Here is a 24,014-nt window from a genome sequence, read left to right on the forward strand (position 1 = left end):
TGCGTACGAGTTTCGTTTCACAGATCATTCAAGGAACGTATCAAACCTTTATGGGAACATAACAAAACAAGCATCATCAATTCATTCGCTCTGTTTATTATAATTATAAATAACATTCTTCTCACACATTCAACGAAGTTTTAAAAAAACTTCAATTAAGGAAACAGCTCGTTGTAGGGAACTTTGTTGAAAACGCTGCTCACCACCGATTGGAAAATTTTCACGAAAGCGTCCACGATGGCCGGTTTCAGCTCCTTCAGGATGTCTTGCCAGTTATCGTTCAGGAATTGGTTCATGTTGTCTCCCAAAGCCTTGTCTCCACCGAACAGATTGGAGAAATGCATGTGGAACCGAGTCGTATCGAAGGTTGCCTTCATTTTGTCCACCTGGTAGAACTGTTTGCCGGCCTTTTCCACCAATTTTCCGGTCCATTTCAGTTGAATTTCGCAATTCTCTGGAGCCACCAAAAAGTAAAAAAAAAATTAACACCATGCTTGCGAGTTTGATCATAAAGTTTGTTTTTACCCATGGTCATGTTGCTCTTGCCATCGCCCTGAATAGGCAGTATCAACACCTTTCCGTTGATTTTGTAGCCGCCCACCAGGGACACAACCGGCACCAGGATGCTCAAATCCATCTTGGTTGGGGTGGCGGTGAATCCGTTGGCCTTTTTCACCGTACTTTCGGACATTCCGCTCAAATCAACGTTCTTGAAGTTGAGCACGATGTTGATGGGGCCATCACCACCCTGAACGATGTCCATCTTCTCGATTTTTAGCGGATCCAGCGATACCAGCTGAACCTCCGGTATGCCCTTTGAGTGCTTCCGGAAGATCTCGGTGATTCGCTCATAAATACATTTTTCATCGCCCGCCTTGCACAGGGAAAAGCCGGCAGCTACAAATTGAAGGTAATAATTATTATATTTACGTAATTCTGAAATTTTAATCCTAATTTTGATCTCTTAACATACATAAGTGATTCGGAATTCCAAATCTGCATTTCAAATATTAAAATATCTTCAGTTTTTAGGGGTCGGTCGATTTGGGGTCATTTTGGACTTTTTGAAACCTTGAGGTCTAAAAAGATTTTGGTTAAAAAATCGTTAAAGATTTTTTTCAGAACTTTTAAATAACGTGTACATGTGTAAATTTCCGCTTTTAGGTTTTTGTGGGAAAATATAATATATTGTTCTGGGAAATTTGTTTCTTCTGTGGAACCGATCCTGCTAATGGTATGTGCCAATTTATAAATTCTCCGTTGAAAAACTTCGAAGACCGTTACTTCGTGTCTTATGAGGCAAAAAAGTTATTAGTTTTTGAATAGGGATATGTCTTTTGGCATTGAAAAACGATCAATTTAACTGACATCACTGCCTGGGAGGTAAAATGCATTATTATACTTATAATAAATTTGTATGCTAATTTTTAAATTATATAAATCTCTAACATTAGTTTTGAATTTGATCTTGATCTTATTCATAGATTTGAAATCGACGGTTATTGCCTAAATTTCCTTTGGTTGAACTTCTTGAATAAACTTCTTCAGTTATTTTATTCGTCATTTTTATCTGCTCATAATCTGAAGATGATATCAACCTTCCTAAGCCGTTTGCATAATTTTAGATAAAACATCAGGATTCAGAACAAAAATTTAAAATGAATAACTCCAAATTAAATTATGCACGAAGAGAATGCCGCGCGGGCGGCAGTAGTGCAAAGAACAGGGTTGCTAGCGATTTTTCGTTTTGAAATTCCTAAGTTTTTCCCGGCTTTTTCCCGGTTATAAATTATGATTTTTTCCATTTAATATACTCGTTTTTGAATGTGAAATCATTGTGAATAAAAAAAATTATTGTAAAGGGGCTAAAATTTCTAACAATTGTATTCCAAAACTTGTTAGCCGGTTAGAAATCATGACAAACACTATGACGTCTTTTAACACGTAATCTTTTCGTATGAAATTGACAGGCTTTCATGATTTTTTAAAACGAATCTAACGAAATTGGCATCTATTCGTTGTTTTGCTTCACAATTTTAACAGTTTTGCAAAAAAAAAAAATTGAGGTCAATTGATCTTAAACTATAATGTAGCACCACTGACTATACTGACTGGACACTCGATTTTGTTTTCTGGATCATTTTTGCAACAGTACGCAATGTCGATTCCAGAGTACGCATCGATCGATTTGAAGAAATGCTATCCCAGTTAGGAAATGCCACCCAACTTTAAAAATAAAACACGCAATTTCTACGATAAAATCGGGCAAAACAGGATCGTTTTTCCTACAGGGCATTTTTTGTCAAATTTTTCAGGTTCGCCACCTGCCGTCGGTATTGCGAACCTGTAAAATCTGACATCGAAAAATTAGACAAAAAATGGTTGAAGTTTTGTTCTAAGTGTCATGTCAGTGTGGTCAGTGGTAGCACTTTTCAGCTACTGTGAAATTTTCTTGAATTTTTATAGAGTTCTAGAAAAAATGGTATAGTTTGTAGAGAAATATATAAAAAATTACGTCGAAACAGCTTGTCAACTTGAATGGGGATTTGTCTTACAAAACTTAAAATCATTAGAATGCAGGAAAATATTTGAATGCAGTTATATTTTTTTGGCAAATCCAAAGACATGTTTCAGAAAAAAAAATCAATACAAACAATGAATAACTTTAGTAGTGCTGTAAGACCTTAGATTTCGATAGGACCTTGTTTTCGATACAATTTTTACATAAGACATATAAACGAGAAAAAATATTCAGTCCTTTGGAGTCCGAAGTTCGGACTCTCATTTATCCAGGTCCGACTGTAGTTAGTTTTGTCGATAATAGTTTCATTATTAAATTTATAAAATTAGAGTTATGCTTGTAATATAGCACACTTGCGGAGATCGGAAAAAATTGATATATCATATTGCCCCGCAATTTGTTAAAATGCGATTCAAACTTCGTTTGTTTACTAATGAACGAAAATAAGCGTTTATGAGATAAATCTATCAAGACTGTCAAAAAATATTCTTAAATTAAGAAATAATTTTGATAATATTTTTGAAATTCCGTGAAAAAATCTCAAGCATGACAATTTTCCCGGTGAGTATGTATGTTGGTAATTCACCATGGGTGCACGGATTCACCGCAGTTTCTGCCAAAGTATGGGTTCACATACATTCCTTAGATTATTAGGTTCGACAAATCTCCAATGCAGCGCGCCACCATACCCGGACCCCATGGCTTCGTAAAAACTGTTATGTGGTGAATGTATTGCGTGTGTTGATGTAGGTATATTTTGGAAGAACGAATCAATCAGGTGGGCTAGTTTACTTATAACGTATTTTTTTCACCTGGAGGCAAACTAGAGGCAACCTAGGTTCGCTCTAACTGCTGTCATCGTGCTCATTTATTGCTCGAGAGGCAACCTAGGTTCGCTCGAAAAAGGGACGGAGTCGCCCTGAGAAAAAAGTCAGTTTTGCGAGAAGTTCACCAATACTCTCAACGTTGTTGTCAAAACATTAAACAGCTGTTTTTGGCTGAAAACAAAACAGTGTAATAATGAACGGGCAAATGATTATTGCCGCGATTTTGAACCTCTCAGCCAAGCAAAATCGTATTATCTGCAGTCCAGTGCAATCCGGACACAAAAAACGGCAATCCGGATGTGAAGAACCGAATGAAGAAATCCAGAAGGGAGAACAAAATGACAGCTGCATGTAAACATTGCGCTCGTTCTCACGCACACCTACGTATGGAATAACTCGAAACCCGAAACTTGCTTTTTTATTCTGACGGTTCTAGAGCCAAATCCGGAATAAAAAAAAAATACGCCATTACAGGTATTCCGGCATCCGTGTATATACCTGGCCAGCTGGCAACTGATTGAACATTCCAATTATATAGCCAGTTATATAATGAAACACATCTTACCTGTCGGCCCGCTTATGGGATTCGAAACCAAAAGTTTTTCTTGCCGATACCGGGAATCGAACCCAGTACGCCTGGCGTATCAATACCAGACTCGCGCCAGCCTATCCACTAGACCACATCGGCGCTCAGCATGACAATTTTCCCGGTGAGGTGCCGAAATTCCCGGTTTCCCGGTGACAAGATGAAATTCCAGATTTTTCCCGGTATTCCCGGTTTTCCCGGTTCGCTAGCAACACTGTCAGGGTTGCTAGCGATTTTTCGTTTTGAAATTCCAAAGTTTTTCCCGGTTTTTCCCCGGTTTATTCCCGATTAAAAATGACGATTTTCTCGGTATTTATTATATTCGTTTTTGAATATAAAACCAAGGTGAATGAAATAATTCAATATAAAGCCCTAAAATGTCTAACAATTTTTTTTTAAATCTGTTAACCGCTATGAAATCATGACAAATACTTAAACGTCTTTCACCACGTTGCCTTTTCGCATCAAATTGACAGGTTTTCATACATTTTTCGACAAATCCAACGAAATTGGAATTGACATTATTTTGCTCCACAACTTTGAACAATTTGTCTTGAAGGAGTTCAGCTGACTCGATCTTCAAATTTTCACTGTTTTGAGGTTCTTTTGAGCCACTATGAATATTCCAGTTTATATAAAATTTGTACAGAGTTGTAGAAAAAAAAATTACAGTTTATATAGAAATATGTATAAAATACATCGAAAAATAATATTAAATCATCTTTTCAACTTGAATGAGAATTTGTCTTACAAAACTTAGAGGGCTAGAAGCGACCATGCGGTAAAAAAGTAGGGCAGAATTGTTACTTTGAAGTGAAATTAGAGTAAAATTAGTGACCAGATAAAGACGAAAACTAATTTAAAAATGACATTAAAAGCTAAAACACAACGCTTTAAAGACAATTCTGCTAATTGAAAAACGTTTTTGGAAGACTCTTGGCCTCACTTGTAGCAATGCAATATGTTAAACAAAAGAGGAACATTTTTAATGAGCTTAGATAGTTTAAGAATAGCGACCGCAGAATCCTAAAGTTCTAAAGAAACGATGTGAGGGAACCAAAGATCGTACTGTAAAACTATGACAACTAAGCCCGACAAGAACTTCGAGTTTATCCATTTTCTTTGAAAAAAAAACCCACAAATTTTTAGAATTCATTCTATAGTGCAGGGGTGAGCAACCTTTTGAACCAACGGGCCAGTTTAAATTTGAAATCTTGTCGGCGGGCCGCACTTAAAATAATTTTATTTAATTATTAGGTGAGCTTCACGTCATTTTTTATAGTAACAATTTTTTGGAGAAAAAGTCTGAAATAGGAAAGATAAAACGAGTTCTCGAGTTTGAAAACAGTAATTCAACACTAAATTCAACAAATATCCGATATTGAAAAGGTACCAAACTAAATCTTTGTTATTTTTAAATTCTCTCAATTTATTAATAACACTAGTTTACAAAATTTAGAAAAAATCGTGAACTTGATTCACTGACCAACATTTTTAATGTAAAATCGGGCGCTGAATCCGAAAATGAAATTCAAAAAAATCTCAGTAGAAACGTTTTTGAGTTACGCTCCAAATATGAAATTTTGGAAAAATTAAAAAAGTTCTTGTACTTAGATTAAAATATCTCGGACGGTCCAACAGTAATTTGAAATCCCTCTTTTGCAAATTGAAGGTGAATAAATTTTCTATCGATCATCTCAACACTGTTTTTGAGTTTGACCAACAGTATTGTTGATATTAGTGACTTTATGAGAGAAAAACTTATAAAAACGCATTTTTTTAGAGAAAATTTTGTTTCAACAAAAGTTTTAGAGTCAATGGTAGCATTTAAAAAATCTAATTTTCCTTTGCCCTTAAATGTCAATTTAAAACAAATATTTCAAGTGGTTGTTTATCAAAATCGGTTGAAAATTATAGAAGTTATGGCTACTTTACCATAACTGTAATTTTTGTAGTTTTTCATAGTTTAACGAACCGCAGTACACTTATCATAGTATAGGAAGAATGAAACATGATAAATCTCACTCGCTCCAAGTCAAAACTATTTATTAGCTTACCAGAAGGTCACATGCCAAGTTTCAGGAAGATCTGACCATAGGAAGGGGTTGCTTGAGTCTCAAACGTGAATAAAATTTAAAGGTTTTCTGCCGGGGAGAAACACAAAATACTGGTTTTTCATCAATAACTTTTTTCATCACTAGCCGATTGTTTTTTATGGTTAATTTTTTTAAAGCCTAAGTTGAGACAAATATTTCACCTGAAGACTGCAACACGATTGGACTTGAAGTAAAAAAGTTATTGCAGTTTAAAGGCCGCAAATTATGTCCAACACGCAATGAGTACTTTTTACGCATTGCGTTTTATATATAGAATTTTCGACCAAAATACAATCTTTGAACCGCCATAACTTTTCTGTTTCAAATCCAATCGAGTTACAGTCTTCGGGTGAAATACTTGTCTTAACTTAGGCTTTAAGAAAACCTACCATGAAAAACAATCAACAAGTGATGAAAGATGTTATTGATGAAAAACCAGTATTTTTCGTTCCTCCCAGGCAAAATACCTAAAAATTTTATTCACGCTTGAGACTCAAGCAACCCCTCCCTATGGTCAGATCGTCCTGAAACTTGGCATGTGGCCTTCTGGTAAGCTAATAAATAATTTTGACTTGGAGCAAGTGAGATTTATCATGTTTCATTCTTCCTATACTATGATAAGTGTACTGCGGTTCGTTAAACTATGAAAAACTACAAAAATTACAGTTATGTTAAAGTAGCCATAACTTCTTCAATTTTCAACCGATTTTTATAAACAACCACTTGAAATATTTGTTTTAAATTGACATTCAAGGGCAACGGAAAATGAGATTTTTTAAATGCTACCATTGAGTCTAAAACTTTCGTTGAAACAAAATTTTCTCTAAAAAAATGCGTTTTTTATAACTTTTTCTCTCATAAAGTCACTAATATCAACAATACTGTTGGTCAAACTCAAAAACAGTGTTAAGATGATCGATAGAAAGTTTATTCACCTTCAATATGCAAAAAAGGGATTTCAAATTACTGTTGGACCGTCCGAGATATTTTAATCTAAGTACAAGAACTTTTTTAATTTTTCCAAAATTTCATATTTGGAGCATAACTCAAAAACGGTTCTACTGAGATTTTTTTGAATTTCATTTTCGGATTCAGCGCCCGATTTTACATTAGAAATGACCTTCAGTTTACTGAGTTCAAAAATGCTGTAAACTAGTGTAATTAATTAATTAATTTTTGGTGAATATTCGTTCATACAACATTCTTGTTAAACCCGATGGTACTATACGGCATCAGTTCCATCTAAAAATCTTCTGGAGCTCACAACAGGAGTGTGAAACATATATGTTGTATATTCAAAGAAATCATCGTCTTCTTAGCGTTGGACGTTAAATCGCTAATTGACTCTCTGTGATTTTTTTTTCCACAATCTAAACTTGTCCTCAAAGCCTAGATTTGTTTTACTACAAATGATCAAACCCCTGTTTTTTATTGAAGTTTGAACATTTTTTCTGTGGTTTCGACAACCTTGCTCAACATCTCAATGCAATGATCCAACATTGAGATGTTGAGCAAGGTTGTCCAAATCACAGAAAAAATGTTTAACTTCACATACTTTTGAGCAATTATCTTCAAAACTACATTCTTGGTTTTAGAATTTGTATCCAAATTATAAAATTTTTTAATCTTATTTAGATATCATTGGGATAGGATTTCTAAAGATATATTATGACTTTAGAATGCGAATTATAAGTGAAATACCTCAATTTATTAATGTTTGTTATAAATTTTGAATCAAATTTCTGAAAAAAACCATCACAGATAATCTTCAAAGACCTTTTGAATCTTATCACAAAATTTCAGATATCTGTTGTTTTAATCTAGAAATAATAATTTTTGTCGGAAACTTTTAAGTCGGCAGAATCATGTTGATAAAAAAAACTAAAAGCGTTCACCCAGGCTTTATTATTTAACTTTTGTAATTTTCGTCAATATTCAGAAATTAAAAAAAAACACAATTTTATGGTTTAAATTTTTTTTTCCAGTGTTTGAATGCTAAAAGAACAAGTCTTTTTGTCGATTTGGATAGAATAAATTAAAATAAATTGTCTTCTGAGCTTATTTTTATCATACAACTTTATTTTTGGTTGAAACGAAAATAACGATTTCACAAACGGACTTCGAAATTCCTATGATCATGTTAAGCTTCCGGTTTTTAGCTGCTCATCCGACTATTTTCATTGGATTTTGCTTATCAAAGTGGCAGGAGTTAAATAATAAGGAAGTATGTATCTTTAATTTAAAAAAAACTCCAATACTACGTTATGCCGATTAACAATATTTCATTTATGCCTTGAATAGGACATAAAAAATGCTTGAAATGCCAGAGAAAAGTTTACAATCTGATTAATTGTTGAACAAATGCAGATAAGTGCATAATTGATCAAGTCTTATATATTTGCCTAAGAATCCATTGTAGAAAAAAGTTAAGGCTTACAAATTTGAAAAAAGCTTTGCGGGCCGCACAAAAGGGTCTCGCGGGCCACATGCGGCCCGCGGGCCGCGGCTTGCTCATCCCTGCTATAGTGTATACACCATCAGAATTTTTTCAATGTCACTAGAACAGTTGAAAAAGTCTAAAATTATATTGAAAAAAGTTAACAATTCGAAATAAATTTACAGAAACCAAAATTTTCAGCAAATTTGTTATATGTGAGAGTACTACAAATGCAAACAAAAAAGCAGCACATGTTTAACGAAAAGTTTAAGGAATTTACTTGAAATTAAGTTAAGATTTACATTTATAGAAATTCCATTTCATGAAAGAGTCATGAAATTTACTAGAGATTTACTAGAAAAAAAAATTATATTCAAAAAGGAAGGAATTTAAAAAAAATACTCATAAATGATTTAACACGACAATTTCTTTTAAAAATTAACAGATCCAAGAAACACCTCAGAAATATTGTATCCATCCAAGAAACACCTATTGGAATATTGTAGAAAATATATCAGTAAACCTCTAAAAAGGTACAAAAATTACTGAAAGTTATCGAAAACTTCGAAAAGGGTTTGTTATCTATGTATGTATATCTACCAATCTTTCAAATGAATCGAAAATTTCTAGAAATAAGGGAACTTAGAAATGAAATATCTGATATTTTCGATTCAATTGAGTCACTTTTCACAAGTTTACCTTCCATTTAATATAACCAGAAGCATTGAAAGCATGAAATGTTTCCTGCCATGTGATTTAGTGCACTGTACAGATTTTGATTGATTTCTTTTTTTTATGTTGAGAATTATTCTTAACAAATTCAAGCTTTAAAAGTCATAACACTTCAAATCTTGGTTAATCATGTTGTAATAGTGTCACTTTAGGAAATATTTTTTCTTGACACGCATGCCAAAACATTGGTAAAGTGTCACAAAAGAACAGAAAACTAAATATTTTTTAGGCGAAAACCTATTTTTTTTTTAAATTCCAATTGTCATCCATATAACGTTTAAGTGTAAGCGATATATCAAAGCAAAACAAAACAATTATCTTCCTTACTGAATCTGAGCCATTCTCTCAATTTAGGTCGTATGAATTCCCACAGGACTCGGAAGGAAAGAAAAGGAACCCGTCAAATAAATAATAAACGAATAACCTAATAATAAACGAATGAATTCATACCACTTGTCGTGAAACAATATAATTTTTTTAATGAGTAGAAAAAGTTTTAAAAAAATAAGCTCAGTTGTCAGAAAATTATATACAAAATAGTGACTTTAGGGACCAAATTTAAAAAAAAGTGACTTCTGAGTGACTAGTCTGGAAAAAGTGACAAAGTTACTAAAAAGTGACCAACTTCTAGCCCTGAACTTAAAATCATCAAATTGCAGGGAAATTTTTAGTTATTTTCTTACTGCTGTTATATTTTTATACATACAAATCCAAAGACTGGTTTTAGAAGAAAAAACTTTTGCTTCATACAAAACAATAAAAAAATTCAGTAGTGCCCTAGTTATTTGAATTTAGGAGTTCGAAGTAGGCCTTGGTTTAGTTAGCAGCGAAAAATTTTTCTCCTGCCAAAATTTCTGATTTTTCTTTAATGTTTTGTGATAAAATATGAAAAATTAAATGATCAGGTTCGTGTTTACGTTGGTGTCGGTCGAAGTGAAATTTAAAGTGAATCAAGTTTGAAGAGCTAAATCTGGCCTCCTGTCGGCATTACCGGTGAAATTTGGTGGTGAAAACCAAAAGTGCAGGACCTGGGAATACGAAACGAGCCGAGGGAAAGATGAAAGTTTCGAAGGAAGATGGTTGTGATTTGCCCTCAAATCAGGAGCGACGAGACGAAAGTATCGGCGAGCTATGGAGTGGTCAAGCCATGCATGTCAACAAGTTCCTGATGCCTTTGAAAATATGCTCATTTTTCGACCATGTATTTCTTCACGAACACTGTAACCTGCACGTAGGAAATTTTTGTTTAGTTTATTTAAGTCAAAACTGAAGTGGTGAATATACCTTGTCCAAATCTCTTTTAGAGATTGTTTTGGCTAGAAAAAGATCAGGAAAAATGATTGATGATAAATATTTTTAGTTGGCTCCCACTGATAATGCGCTTCTTTTATTATTATTCGATTCACAAGTGTTTGAAATGTAAGGGACTTGAATTTGATAATTAGATTTTTAAATTGAATCTTATTCAAAAATGGTAACCTGAAAACTGGTATAAAATCTATCAATTTTCTTTTTTATTATTATTTCTTCGCATTTAGAAATAACTCGGAAGTGATGTCAGAAAAAGTTTGAGGAGTTCCAAAGTTGTAATTATCTTTAACATCGTCTCAGCAAAAATAGAAATTCAAACCTCGGCTACTAAAAGTCATTTTTGTATTGATATAGCACCTAATTAGTTGGGGCACACATAATAAAATAAGCCATAATATTCACGGGATTGGGGACCGTCCATAAATGATGTCACGCAAAATTTGGAAAATTTTAACCCCCCTCCCCCCTCTGTCACATATTGTCACAACTTCCGTAACCCCCCTTTTTGTATTACGTCACGTTTTCCTAACCCCCCCCTCCCTGGAGTAAAATTTTCAACACTTTGGAAGTTTAATTAACCTTCCCATGCCGTTCGCAAAATATACGTTTCGGGGAAATTTGAGTTGTAGTTTGATTTCGTTCTCCTGGCTGTAAATGTTAACCGATTTTGATGATATTATATTCATTGTGTAGGTAATTTGTTCTTATTACTCAAAATTTTAAAATAAAGTCGATATGTATTACCAAGTTATCAGAAACTGGTTCAGAAAACAAAAAGACCGAAAAATCAATTTTATTTTTAAAATGCTCATAACTTTTGACAGCTTTTCTGTATTTAAGTGTTTCATTGATGTTTGAAATCGTCAAGAATCCATCTATCCGACAATGTATAGATATGTTGGGGTCCAATGAAAGTTTTGATCGCTATCTCAGATCTTCCGGTAGAAAAAAATCTAACTTTAAAAAAACGATATGCAATTTTTGCTTTGCTTAGCTGTATTTCATTCCCCAATGAACCGATTTTCAAAACTCAAATTTCAATTTTTTGACGTTAATTTGATCATTATTTTCATAGAACATACTTGGTCTGTCAAAATTCCTAGTTCTTCAGTATATTGGAATGATGATAAAGAGATTTTAAATGTGCGCTTCGGGTCATATTGACCCGAACGGCATGGGAAGGTTAAAAATGTTGCTTTTTTAAATTCATCAGTTTTATTCAAAGCATTGAAAGTAAAGGTCACTTAAAACACATTTCAATCATGAGTCCAAGGATTATGTTGATGACTTTCCATATCAATGATCGGGAAAGTCGAGGCAGTAGCTGCAGCATCAGCGACGATGTTGAAACCATCCAAATCTAGTTCCTCTTCTTCAATTCATTCACAATCCAAATCATCTAGCTAAGCAATCCTGTTCACGTTTTGCCACAATTTTAGTGGGACGGACTTTCCTGAGTGTTGCAGTGGAAGTGTTGTTGTAAACTTTCTTATGCTCATAAAATTTACCAAAAGTGATGACGTGAGTATTATTATTCATTAAATGAATGGTGCGAGCATAATTTCATAGAACTTAGGATAAAATTATTTGTTATTGTTTTGCTATTTTCTTTTTTTTTAGTAATGATAAGTGATGTCACGCTCAAGCTGACCCCCTCTCCCCCCCATGTCACAAATTGTCACAAAAATTGAAACCCCCTCCTCCCCCCCTAACGCGTGACATCATTAATGGACGGCCCCTTGGTCATAATTATTTTTCTTTACACCCAAAATAATTTTCACTTAAAAAATAAGTGACATCTGTAGTAAATTCTCGCCATACGTAATTTCATTTGAATTTTAAGGGATGGGTCAAGTGAATTCACTTAAGTGACCGGTCAAGTGAATTAAACTAGGAAATTCGAGTGAAATTTATCTGAGTTTCTAAGTAAGTTTCTAGTTAATTATCTCACGCGTTTTTTTTTCAATAAAACATTTATAGAACACCACTTCGATTTCAAATACTTACATTACGCTTTCACCATAAATTTATTGATTGGAAAATTCCATCGTAATCCCAAGGCAGATCGGTTACTGCGGATAGTGCGACTTCTAAATCTTCCCTGCTGCAAACCAGAAAATCTGTCCAGTTCAACCCACAAGCTGAAACATGATAACACCTTTAAATAACTTATCCTCACATCACGTTTAACACAAACTACCGCCAAAATCGCCTAGTAAAGAATTGGGAAAATCCAAATCCAGCATAGGCTTTAAACGCTGCTCTTCAAAATTTACCATTTTGAACTCTGAAAATAAACACAACCGACCCGCCATTCACTTGAAATTCAAGTGATGGGGAAGTGAATATTTTTTCTCACTTCAAATTCAAGTGACGACTCAAGTGAATGTGGATGAATTCACTTGAAAAATGTATATGTCGCACTTGAATGAAAGAAAATCACTGGATCCTTGTTTTTAAGTGAAAAATCATGTGTATTTTAAGAGTGGATTTGAGTTCAGTGTATGTTTGTAGCGAGATTCAAGTCATTGAAGGCAATCGATCTGTAAGTCAATCTTTTCCGAACATTTGAATGAGTAAAAATAATAAGAAGATTAATTAAAATTGTTTCTCGATTTTGAATATAGTAAATACATAAAGCACGTAGTAGCGGAGTGCTACCATTGAATGTATTAAAATCTTTAGTATAGGGGAGGCTTCTGTTCGAGAAATTAACTTACACAAATCTTTTTTGGACAAAAAACAGCATGCCAACAGGTCGTTTGACCTAATTAATTATTTCCATGTTTTCGTCCTCATTTAAGAACAGATGAGCCCGTAGCGTAGATAGGTAGACTCAGAGTAACTATACGGAAAAGTAGTGTGATAAAAGAAATAGAATAAAAAGAAACAAAAGAAAGATTCGAAGGCGAAATAGCTGATCTACAGAAACCCAAATGTAATATTCTATATTCTAATTATTATTGCTGTGAGTATAATGTTGATAAGTGTCGTAATTTCCTAATTCCTTAACTGCATTTAATGTATAAATATTCCATATATAATTTCCCAATTGACATAAATTCATATTTAGGTCTTTACATATTCAAAATATTATATGAAGCGTTTAGTAGGGATCTCCACGCTTCATTCCGCCCCTGTATCCTGTATCTTTCGCGGTTTTCATCACATGGTTGGCCTGGCCGTTGTAGTATCTGCAATGCATGTTCTATGTATCAGATACTATGTTGAGAAGAAAAATGAGGAATGCAAGTTTTTCATTTTCCAGGATGCCTACATGTCTGGCCATGTTGATGTAAGAAGAAGAAGAAGAAGAAGAAGAAGAAGAAGAAGAAGAAGAAGAAGTAGTGCCCTAGTTATTTGAACTTAAGATTCGTGAAAATATAGAAAATTGTGAATAAGACAGGGCTGAACTAGAGACCTCAGATTTCGACAGGATTTTTACAATAAAACACATATTCCAGCTCAGGAAACTTTAAGCAAAAGTTTAACGTTGGAAGAATAAAAAAAAATCAAAATATTTGCGATATCGGCTTTGCTCCTCAGGGCAATTTAAACGGAAAACAGAACAACAACACTGCAAAAATCATCTTTTTATGGCAAACAAAGATATTTCTTTCGTCAGAAAAATGTAACTCTGCTTAAAAAATCTAACGCTACCAAAATTTTTGGTTTCTGCATGAAAATGCAAAAACTGGTAGTCGTTAACTAGAAAACTTTAAAAGATTTAGGTAACATATTAAGGACCGCGAAAAAATCTACGCCTAGAAACAACGAATTCGACCCTCTATGTATCTATTTTAAGAAGCCACTGGACCAATTTATTTAAATATAGTATCATTAAGTTACAAAAGTTTTGTGTTAAGCTTTGCCGTCTATTGTTTAATTATTAAATTTAGAACATTTGAAATATGCTTGTTAGTGTAGCACACTTGCTGAGAGCAAAAAAGAGGTATTTCGTATTTGGTTCGCAATGAGTTAGGAAAACTATTTTAAACTTTGTTTGTCACTTATGAACGAAAATAAATGTTACTTTATGTGAATGTATATCGAGATTGCCGAAAACTGCTCTTAAATTTAGAGATCAATTTAAAAATAATTTTGAAACTCCGTGATAAAATTCCTAACATGACAATTTTCCCGGTGATGTGCCGTAATTCCCGTGTTTTTCCCGGTTTCCCGGTGATGAGATGAAATTCCAAAGTTTTTTCCGGTTTTCCTGGTTTTCCCGGTTTGCTAGCAACCCTGTGAGTAGCTTATTTTAGAAAACCTTCATTGAGTCTAACTTTGTTTAACTAAAAGATATAGCTACACTCGAAGGATAATTCAATTAGTTCTGCACAAAGGGGTAATACAAAGTTGTTGGGGTCATTTCAAATTCATTTATCACTGTACACAATGTACATCATACAGTTTGCCTCGAACCTTAATCTTACAGGCGCTTGAAAGATGCGCACTTCATAATGGTGAAGATTGTTTCGTTTCAGTTAATCACATTATGTTTGTTCCTTGTTTCGATTTCACCTAGCTGAGTCTTCTAACATGACTAATGTGAGTCAACGTCAACACATTTTTGATCGATATCTTAAAGACCGTCTTAGAAAAAAGCCAGTTCAAATAAGCTTCACTCCCAAATTGATCCCAAAGTAAGGGGTGTCGAGAGCATGTTTGTTCACTCATAAAATGAAGTCACTTATTTGTTTTTAAACTTCTGTAGACCAATCAACCGATCAGACAGACAGACACAAAAACGACGACATTTAACTACCTTTACCTGCATCTCTTTTGCTTGGAACAAAAAGAAAAAGCCAAAAGAAATTTGATTACCGACTCGGTTAATTAGTAAGGTACTTTTAGAGAACAAAAAAAAAACTCGTTCCACTAGTTAGCAAGTTTCGTTCTCGTTGAACATTTCTTTAGCACCACGACACGAGACATCTTGATTGATAAAAACCGGTAATGATCATTATCAGTATAGCCAGCTGAGAACTAGAGTTGAGGGTAGGGAGTAGCGAAAATCATAGAATTGAACTACAGTTTCGCTTTTAAACATCTTTGGTGAATGTAACACCAATCGACGATCAAACTAAATTGTTAGTAAAAAAATCAACTTTCCTCTTAATGTTTTTGAAATCTTTCACTTGATGGATACATGGGTAACACTTTTTCGTCATGAGAACTCTAGCTCCACAAGAACCCTTCCAAATAAAGGGTCAAGAATACTATCTTGTTCATCTGATATCGTACCGACTTCTTCCGCGGGAAAAATCCAGTAGGATTAAGGAAATGGTTTGGGCATAGATACTTACGGAACTTTGCGGCTAGACAACCGTTTAGCAGCATCGCCAGTGACACGATCCACAGACCGTTGTTGCTGGAGGTAGTGAGCAACCGGCCGACCTTCATGATGATTAACTGTCGCTGCTAGACGAATTAGAGCTGCTTCCGTACGACGATATCAGGGAGGCTTGGGCTTGACCGGGTTTGACTCCAACTTCGGAACACAAACTGTTTAGTGTTTACACGGACTAGCGATAGACGCTAATAAACACTATAATCACAATTTTTTTTTTATATTCCTAATTCCCTACTCCAGCGAGATAAGTTGAGGGATTGAGGTTGCTTTTAGAACGTCGAACTACGAATGACTACAGGAGATTTATCTCAACACTTCTTATATATGTAGATCTGATCCTCCGGTCCAGGCCGGTCGATAGGCGCCGCCTCATGTAAAGCTCGTGTTGATTGTTCGTTGTCCGTTAATTTTGCTGAGGATTCGTTGTCTTTACCGGTGGTGTGGTGAGTAAGCCTTGCTTGATAACTCGGTAACGATTAGGCACCGGTTAATGAGCTGGAATAAAAAGTTATAAGTTTCAAAGATATTAATGCTCACACAATGCGTTCTTAGACAAAAAAATGTGTAAGTTTTTTTTAAAGATGATACACGTGTCACAACCATCCAAACTTTTTACCGGTCCAAAACTTTCAGATCAGTGGCCTGCGTTGGTCAGTCGGGTTTGAAAAAAATGTTGTCTTCAACCAGAATTTGATAATGCATGATATGCCAAGAGTTAATTTCGAATTCTTGTTCAGAATTTTTATTCTGACATGTGATTCTGAATTAAAGTCTCGATTTTTGCTCATGTCTGATAATTTTGAATTCGTTTCCTTGTGTGATTTCTGATTGTGAATAATAGTGTAAGGATCACAAAATAATAATTCTATTTTAATCGAAATCAGAATTCAGAATATTGATATGTCTTATGAACAAAAAATTTTGAAATCAGAATCTAATTTTAAAACAAAAGATACAGATACTAAACAAGATTAGATACTTAATCTCAATCAAATTAAATACAGGGGCATAATAGGTTTTAATCTTAGATTCATCTCTAATTATTAAAAAAAAATACCATTATGTTGTAGTGAGCTATTTGAAACAACTTCGACAACAACTGGCACAAATATTTTAGGCACGCGCCTACCTCATCGCGCATTCATGCGTTTGGAAAATTATTTGAATATTTTAGCCGAATCGTATCGCAAGGGACCATATACGTTCGATGCTTTTCGACTTAGTTCGTTTGATTGACTACTCATTTCCATCTTAAATCATTGAATTCGAATTTTTGTTCGAGTTGATTTATCCATTAATAAAAAAAAAACATAAAAACAATGAAAAACCTCAGGTAATATATTTATAAGGAAGAATGACCCTGGCAGTTACACTCCCTTGAAAAAAGATAATATATTTAATAAGACTAATCTCAACATACGTCATTTTACGCACTGATGTACTAAGCCAGGCAGAAATTTATTTAAACATTGTAGAAAATAAACAAATAGTATAAACAAATAGTATATAAATCAATATTGTCAAACATTCAACGTGCGAACTTTAATCATTTAATACCTTTTATTATGATATGAGATGCTGCGTAGATGAGGGTGCAAAAAATCTGTTCTTAAAAAGACGCATTGTGAATTACGCATTTTATAGAGGGTGATGCGTGATGCCCAGATTAATTGTACTGGAGGTAAAATAGGATTATTTAGCAAAAAAAAAACGTGTAACTATGAATTTTATTGGTACCGTAAACTGGGGTTGATTAACTTTGAACTTCATGAAATTTTTCCACATAATCATCAATAACTAAGTAAAAGTTTAAATTTCTGAAGACTTTTTTCTACATTTGAAGCTTTTAAATTGAGTTTCAAATAGGGAAAGTTTGTGTTGTTGGAAATTTTTGCTGTAAGTAAATATGTTTTATCGAAATCTTCAAATATCTATTTTTTCGAAGGCTCACATACAAACAACACTCCTGACAAAATCGAAACATCAAAAAGCAAACGAGTTGTTCTATGTGAAAGTTTATATAGGTTTAGGGGAGATAAGGGCATAAGGAGCACCCAGGCTAAGTGAGAACCCCTCTTTTCTACGGAAGTACATTTTTGTAGTTCATATAGTTAAGGCGTCCCATTATGTCTAAGCACGATTTTTACAAAAAAAAAACTGGCAAAATCTACGCCATGGGTTTCTAAATTTCCAACTAAAAAACCAGGCAATATCCGTGTGCAAATCCGGCCCAAAATCCTGGTATTTTCTTTTTAATTGAAAGAAAAAATGTGGTGAAAAATTAAACACATGAAAAAATTATTTTTGACTAAGACACATCAGCCGAAAATCTTATCTTTCAATTCCAAAAAAATTATACGAATCAATTTGGCTTAACACTAGAAGGACCGGCAAATTGAATATACCTATTCGGACCGTGACCAGTCAAAATGACTGGTAAAGGGGGAAATTTTTTCTATCAAAATATTTTTAAATTTTTTCTTTTGAAATTATTTTGTTATTAATTCGATAACATTTTTGTTATAAAATTGAAATATTTTTTCACCATGGGTGCCCGGAATCCCCTCAGTTTGGCATAGTTGACGAATGCGTGTATGTCATAAAATGAATATGTCAAATAATTATCAAAAAATTGAAACACATTATCAATTTAATAATAAAAACATGTTAGATGGCTATGGTTGTTGACCATGGGTGCACGTTTCACTTCAGTTTTGTTTTAGTAGATGTTTTCTAGCATCCATCGCTCTGAAGTTTTTCAACCCGATGCCTATAAATTATACCTGATATTGTAGGTTTTGGAGCATATTTTTAATATAAGTTAGAGCAATTTACCATGGGTGCACGGATTCACCGCCATTCATCCAAAATCATTTTTTTTGTATGTGAAAGGTAAACAATAAAGACTTTTAAATATTCAAATGAAATTTTTTGTGTTATATACATGGTTTTTTCTACTATGGGTGCACGGATTCACCGCGTTTTAATCAAATATTGGACTTTTTCAATTTTTTTAAAAAGCATTATTACAAATCTTAACTAAACCAAAGTCGAAATCATGTCTTTCATGTTGATGACATAATTATTTAAATAACGATTTTTATTTTAAGCTCCGTTTTTTCATTCCTGGAAAGAAATATTTCAATTAAATCTTGAAATAATAAATTTATTTATTTATTATTAAAAAACTGGTTTTTGCCATCGTATATTTATCTGATAAGATCTGATAAACATCCAAGAAATTGGAAAACGGTTATCATGGATCGAGTGAATTTTTGGAATTATATGCATCAAGTTATGTCGTGCGACGGAAAACAGTGGAAATAAAAATAATGAATCAACATGTTCAAATGTACACATTGATTTGTAGTTCCTTAAAAGTTTTTCGATTGACTAATGTTGCATTTCAAATGCCTATCATATCTTACTCAAAAATATTTTGTGTTCTGAAGCAAGTTGAAAACTATTTATTTCTATATAATTAACAACGGCGAATTTACAGCCATCCCGTGCACCCATGTTGAAAAATCTTAGCGCTAATGCGGTCTATCAGATAGACTGGCGTGAGTCTAGTCTAGGTATGCCAGGTGTACTGGGTTCGATTCCCGGTATCGGCAAGAAAACTCTAGGGTTCAAACCCCGTAAGTTGCCGACAGGTAAAATGTGTATCCTCTTATAATAAGAATGTTCAATCAGTTGCCAGCTTTATACACGGGTGCCGGAATACCTGTAAGGGAACTTGAATTGGAAATTTGTCGAACCTAATAATCTAAGAATGCATGTGAATACATACTTGGGCAGAAACTGCGGTGAATACGTGCACCCATGGTGGATAAACAACGTATGAAGAATAATCGAATATAAAAAAAATCATTTAAATTGTTCAGTTTCATAGACATAAGGTCTTCAAATTTGAATAAATAAGTACACAATTCATAATTATTTTACTCATACTAGTTCAGTATAAAACATATTTATCACTTAAAATTACTCGATTACTCGAATGGACATGTATTAAAACTAACATAACTTTAACAAATCTTGATGAAATTTCGCCAAATTTTGACAGAAAGTTCGATTATAGTTGAGCAACAAAACAGACCAATAAAATTGGGAGTCAAGTGCTTGAAGCGCCACACAGCGGTCGATCCGAGAACTTTTTCTACAAATTTCCATGACTTCGCATCGAAAATCAATAATTTCATAGCTAATCACACACTCTTGCCCACCATAAATCAACTGGGGCTCATTGTCTTGAATGTAGATTGCAAATAAAACCAAAAGCAAGCGAAAAAAAGTTTATCTTGTTTGAGTTATAGGTTTGTGAATTTTACCAGTCATTTTGACTGGTCACGGTCCGAGTGTCCATGGCGAAATTTTTCTCGCTTATTAAAAGAGCTAGAAAAATAAAAAATACACAGTTTTGTAGAGATTCAAAATTCATGAAAAGTCGTATTTTTTGCGAATTTTTAGAGCGTAGTGTTTAAAAGATATTCTACAAACAAAGTGTCCCACCAGTCATTTTGACTGGTGCGGTCTTTCTAGTGTTAAAGAAGTCAAAAACGATTTTTTGTTTGATGCTAAAATAGAACATTTTGTTAACTAAATTTGAGTTTAAGGTGTGAATTCTACTAAAATTGTCAAAAAAATCGGGCCTTTTTCCTTGATATCCGGGCATCCTAACTAGAGCCGGCTTTTTACTATGAAAATTCGTGTAAGCCCGGATTAACCCTGATTCACTCTTGAGTGTCAATATGACACTATTAGGAGTTAAGCAGCTTGTAACTTTCTTCGGGTGCATCGAAATAATACAATTTCTCAGGGGACCTTCATTGAATTCGCGAAATCCTTTATTTTTGCATCATTACTTTTTTTACAGACGCACCCTGTAAACCCAGGAAAAAAACTCCCTAATCAGACCTTGAGTGTCAATTTGACACTCCTCGCTTAAAACCGCTACATCTTTCTTTTTTCTCAACCGATAAAAACCGTACTTTTCAAACAACGAATTGTCATTGGGAAGTTGACGTAATGTGGCACAATTTCGCATCTTTAAATTTTCGAAATACGAAACACAGAATTTTTGATGAAATTTCAAAGTAGCTGTTTTTTTTAACTTTTTGTCAATTTGCAATTTCTCAGATTTTCTTGCACTTAAATTCAACTTTGCACTAGATTTTGAGTATATTCACGCAAGATTTTCACAATAAATTTATATATACATATCAGAAAGGAAATTTCATACGGATTTCAGTGGTGGAATTACATTAGCGCTGCGATACTTTACAGGAATGTGATAAATATAAAAATAAAAGTAAATCTAGAAAATTTACGCGGACGATTGCGTTTTGTCTGTTTTCGTCCACCCGTCGGTACCGAAATTAGAAAAGTTACGTAGGTTAAGCGTTTTTGGCGCAGATGGAAAGGAGTGTAGGCAACGTTCAACGTCAAAATATTCAACTGGTACGAACCAGAGTGAGGCAAATAAAAATTCGTTTTAAAAAAAAAATAGAATAGCTAAGATAAAAATTTATGCCGGAACCAACCAAAATCAACAAAACTATTGATTCATGTATAAGGCATGCTCAGTTTTATGAAATTTGCAAACCTGTTCAACGAAAAACTGGAATAAAGTCTGCTACCCGCTCACTGGTCGGTGACATTCGAGCGATTTTTTTTTTTCATTTTTTGTGTTTTCCAGCCCTGGCGAACCACCTTATAATTTGGGCGTTTTTGCCACCTAGTCCACCCCACTTATTTCACAATTTTATTAATCATATTTTTGTAAAGTATCGCAGCGCTGTAATTACACCATTAGAATCGGTACGAAATTACCTTTCTAGTGAATATGAATTCATAACAGAAGCTTCCTTTGAAAATTCGTCAAAATTTCTGTGATTCGTATTTTGAAAATACAAAATTGCAAAAATGTGCCAAATTACGTCAACTTTCCAATCCTCTTTTCAAAATTTATCTGGTATGACTCAAACAATTAAGACGACTCATTGACTGAAAAGTACGTGTTTTACACTACTTTTTTACATTTTTGTGGTCAAAATTTCAAAAAAAAAAATATCTATATTTATGTCCAACGTATAGCTTTAAACACACGGAAAATAATAAAAAGGTAAAATTTACCGAGTTAGCAAAGGTGAACGCTCGTGAAAGCCAAAAAGGTAACTTCTATCTCTTCGAGTGAGGTGAGGTGTGAGGTGAATCGAGGTTGGAAAAAAGGTACAATTCACCGAGAAAAAAGGTGAATCCAAAAAAGGTAAATCTTACCTCGTAGCGAGGTGAAGTTCACCTGAATTGAGCTCGATAAAAAAGTATAATTCACCTAGAAAAAAAGGTAAATCCAAATAAGGTAAAACTTACCTCGTAGCGAGGTGTAATTGACCTGGATTGAGCTAAACAAAACGGTACAATTCTTCTAAAAAAAAAGTAACTATTCGCCGAACCCGTTCATTGAGGTTAAGCTGTTTTGTTATTCTAGGAACAAGTTTTGCTTTGTGCCTAATATGTGAAAATCGGAATAGAATGGTAAATGTTCTTAAATATCATTTAGTTGTGCTGGTTGCCGTCATAATACTATTGATTTTGTTTCAGATCGGCTAATAGAGCTTGGAGGTGTATTCCACGTCATCCTCCAGCCGGAAAAGCCGAACCTGACCGGATTAGTCGAACGGAGGAGGCCATGAATGTACGCAACGCAGGTGGATTCAGCGGCCATAGCGGCTCAGAAGAACGCGAAGCCGAATTACCAGTCCCTTTTTATCTCCAATAAATATCATTTTTAAAAGAATGTTGTATTTTTTTAATCTTATTGAAGAAAACAATCAAAGCAACCAGCATTTACTTTTTAAATCAGTAAATGGGAAAACGGTATTATTTACTATTTTGCTAAGTGAATGCGAAAAAGGTAAAATTTACCTTTTTACTAGGTGAATGAAAAAAAGGTAAAATTTACCTCGAAAGAGGGGTGGAAAAAAATTCACCTCGCAAAAAGGTAAATTTTACCTTTTTTTATTTTCCGTGCAGCTTTCTTGGACACTAAGGGGACATCCATAAATGACGTAGCTTTTAATTTTGAGTTTTTATACCCCCCCCCCCCTCCCCCTCGTAGCATTTCGTCACAAAGTCATAGACTCCCCCAAGATAATAACGTAGCTTTAAACCCCCCCCCCCCCTCCCATTTTTTAAAATCGGTTTTTTAAATTTTTACTTTTACCTCTAAAATCAACAAACAGGATAGCTGGTAAGTATTCAATCAGTTGCGTAGATTCAAATTATCTCCATTCTGGATTCCAATGAAATCGTTGGTCAGCTTTCCTCCATCGTCTGTTCGGCAGGAATAATTGCATCTGCGATAACAGCTTCCTCCACCCACTCTCTATCGTCCTTTGGAGTGATGACCAGCACTTCGTGTCCTCTTTTGCCTACAATCCGCTTTGGACGAATCTTTCTATCCGAGGCTGGGGCCTTGTGGATTTTGCAATGTTCCTTTTGGAGAACATTTGAAGCAAAATATAAATTACATTTCTTGCATGTACGCTCCTTGATACACTTGAAAACAGTCGGGCAGTAGGAGTCAAAAGCTACATGTTCAGACTGGATTGAATTAGGCATAATATTGCTCAAATCCATAGAGGGATTGATAAACAATATGGAGCAAAGTTCTTATTCCCAGCAGCAGATGGATTGGGGACCTTCAACCTGTTTCAAATCTGTTTGTACAGTGGCAGTTTTAGTGGCAGGAACCGGTTCGGTAAAACAGTTAGAAGGCTGCTAAGAAAAGATTTGCAGCATTTTTGGTTCGTGCGTTTCACGAGTTGCAGCAAATACTGACTGCTTCTGACGTGAGCTGCAAACCAATCAGCAGCTTTTTCGATCAAATCCGCCATCTCCGCGTGATCCGGCTCAACACATTCGGCATGAACCTATGTGGTTTATCTATAGGTGGGGTCAACTAAAAACTTTAGTGTTAGTTTGTTGTATCCATACAGTTGTTTATGAACGATTGTGACGTAACACGACGCCGTCGCGGTGGCAATCATTCAACGCATCAATGAAACCGTAGCAACGTCCCAGAATGTTTGTTATTGACGTTACCATGATAGAATGTAACTAAATTTTCGCGATGCCGTCGTG

At 34.3% G+C, this 24,014-nt stretch overlaps 1 protein-coding gene across 1 annotated transcript; it reads right to left on the reverse strand.

The window, feature by feature from the left end:
* Nucleotides 1–75: 75 nt before the first annotated feature.
* LOC129758519 (protein takeout-like) lies at nucleotides 76–16,150 on the reverse strand. Its single transcript, XM_055756034.1, has 3 exons — nucleotides 15,820–16,150; nucleotides 526–897; nucleotides 76–454 (listed from the first exon to the last, which is right to left on the reverse strand). Exons 1-3 carry the CDS (start codon nucleotides 15,914–15,916, stop codon nucleotides 156–158), a joined length of 768 nt encoding a protein of 255 aa, XP_055612009.1. The 5' UTR covers nucleotides 15,917–16,150; the 3' UTR covers nucleotides 76–155.
* Between the last annotated feature and the right edge of the window lie 7,864 nt (nucleotides 16,151–24,014).

The sequence above is a fragment of the Uranotaenia lowii genome, chromosome 3, assembly GCF_029784155.1.
Source record: "Uranotaenia lowii strain MFRU-FL chromosome 3, ASM2978415v1, whole genome shotgun sequence".
Taxonomy (NCBI): Eukaryota; Metazoa; Arthropoda; class Insecta; order Diptera; family Culicidae; genus Uranotaenia; species Uranotaenia lowii.

Coding starts and splice junctions, on each gene's coding strand:
- LOC129758519 (XM_055756034.1), bottom strand. CDS start 15,916: ATGAAGGTCGGCCGGTTGCTCACTACCTCCAGCAACAACGGTCTGTGG. Junction 898..15,819: donor TTGTCTAGCCGCAAAGTTCC/GTAAGTATCTAT, acceptor TTCAATTTGTAG/CTGCCGGCTTTTCCCTGTGC. Junction 455..525: donor CAAGAGCAACATGACCATGG/GTAAAAACAAAC, acceptor TGGTGGCTCCAG/AGAATTGCGAAATTCAACTG.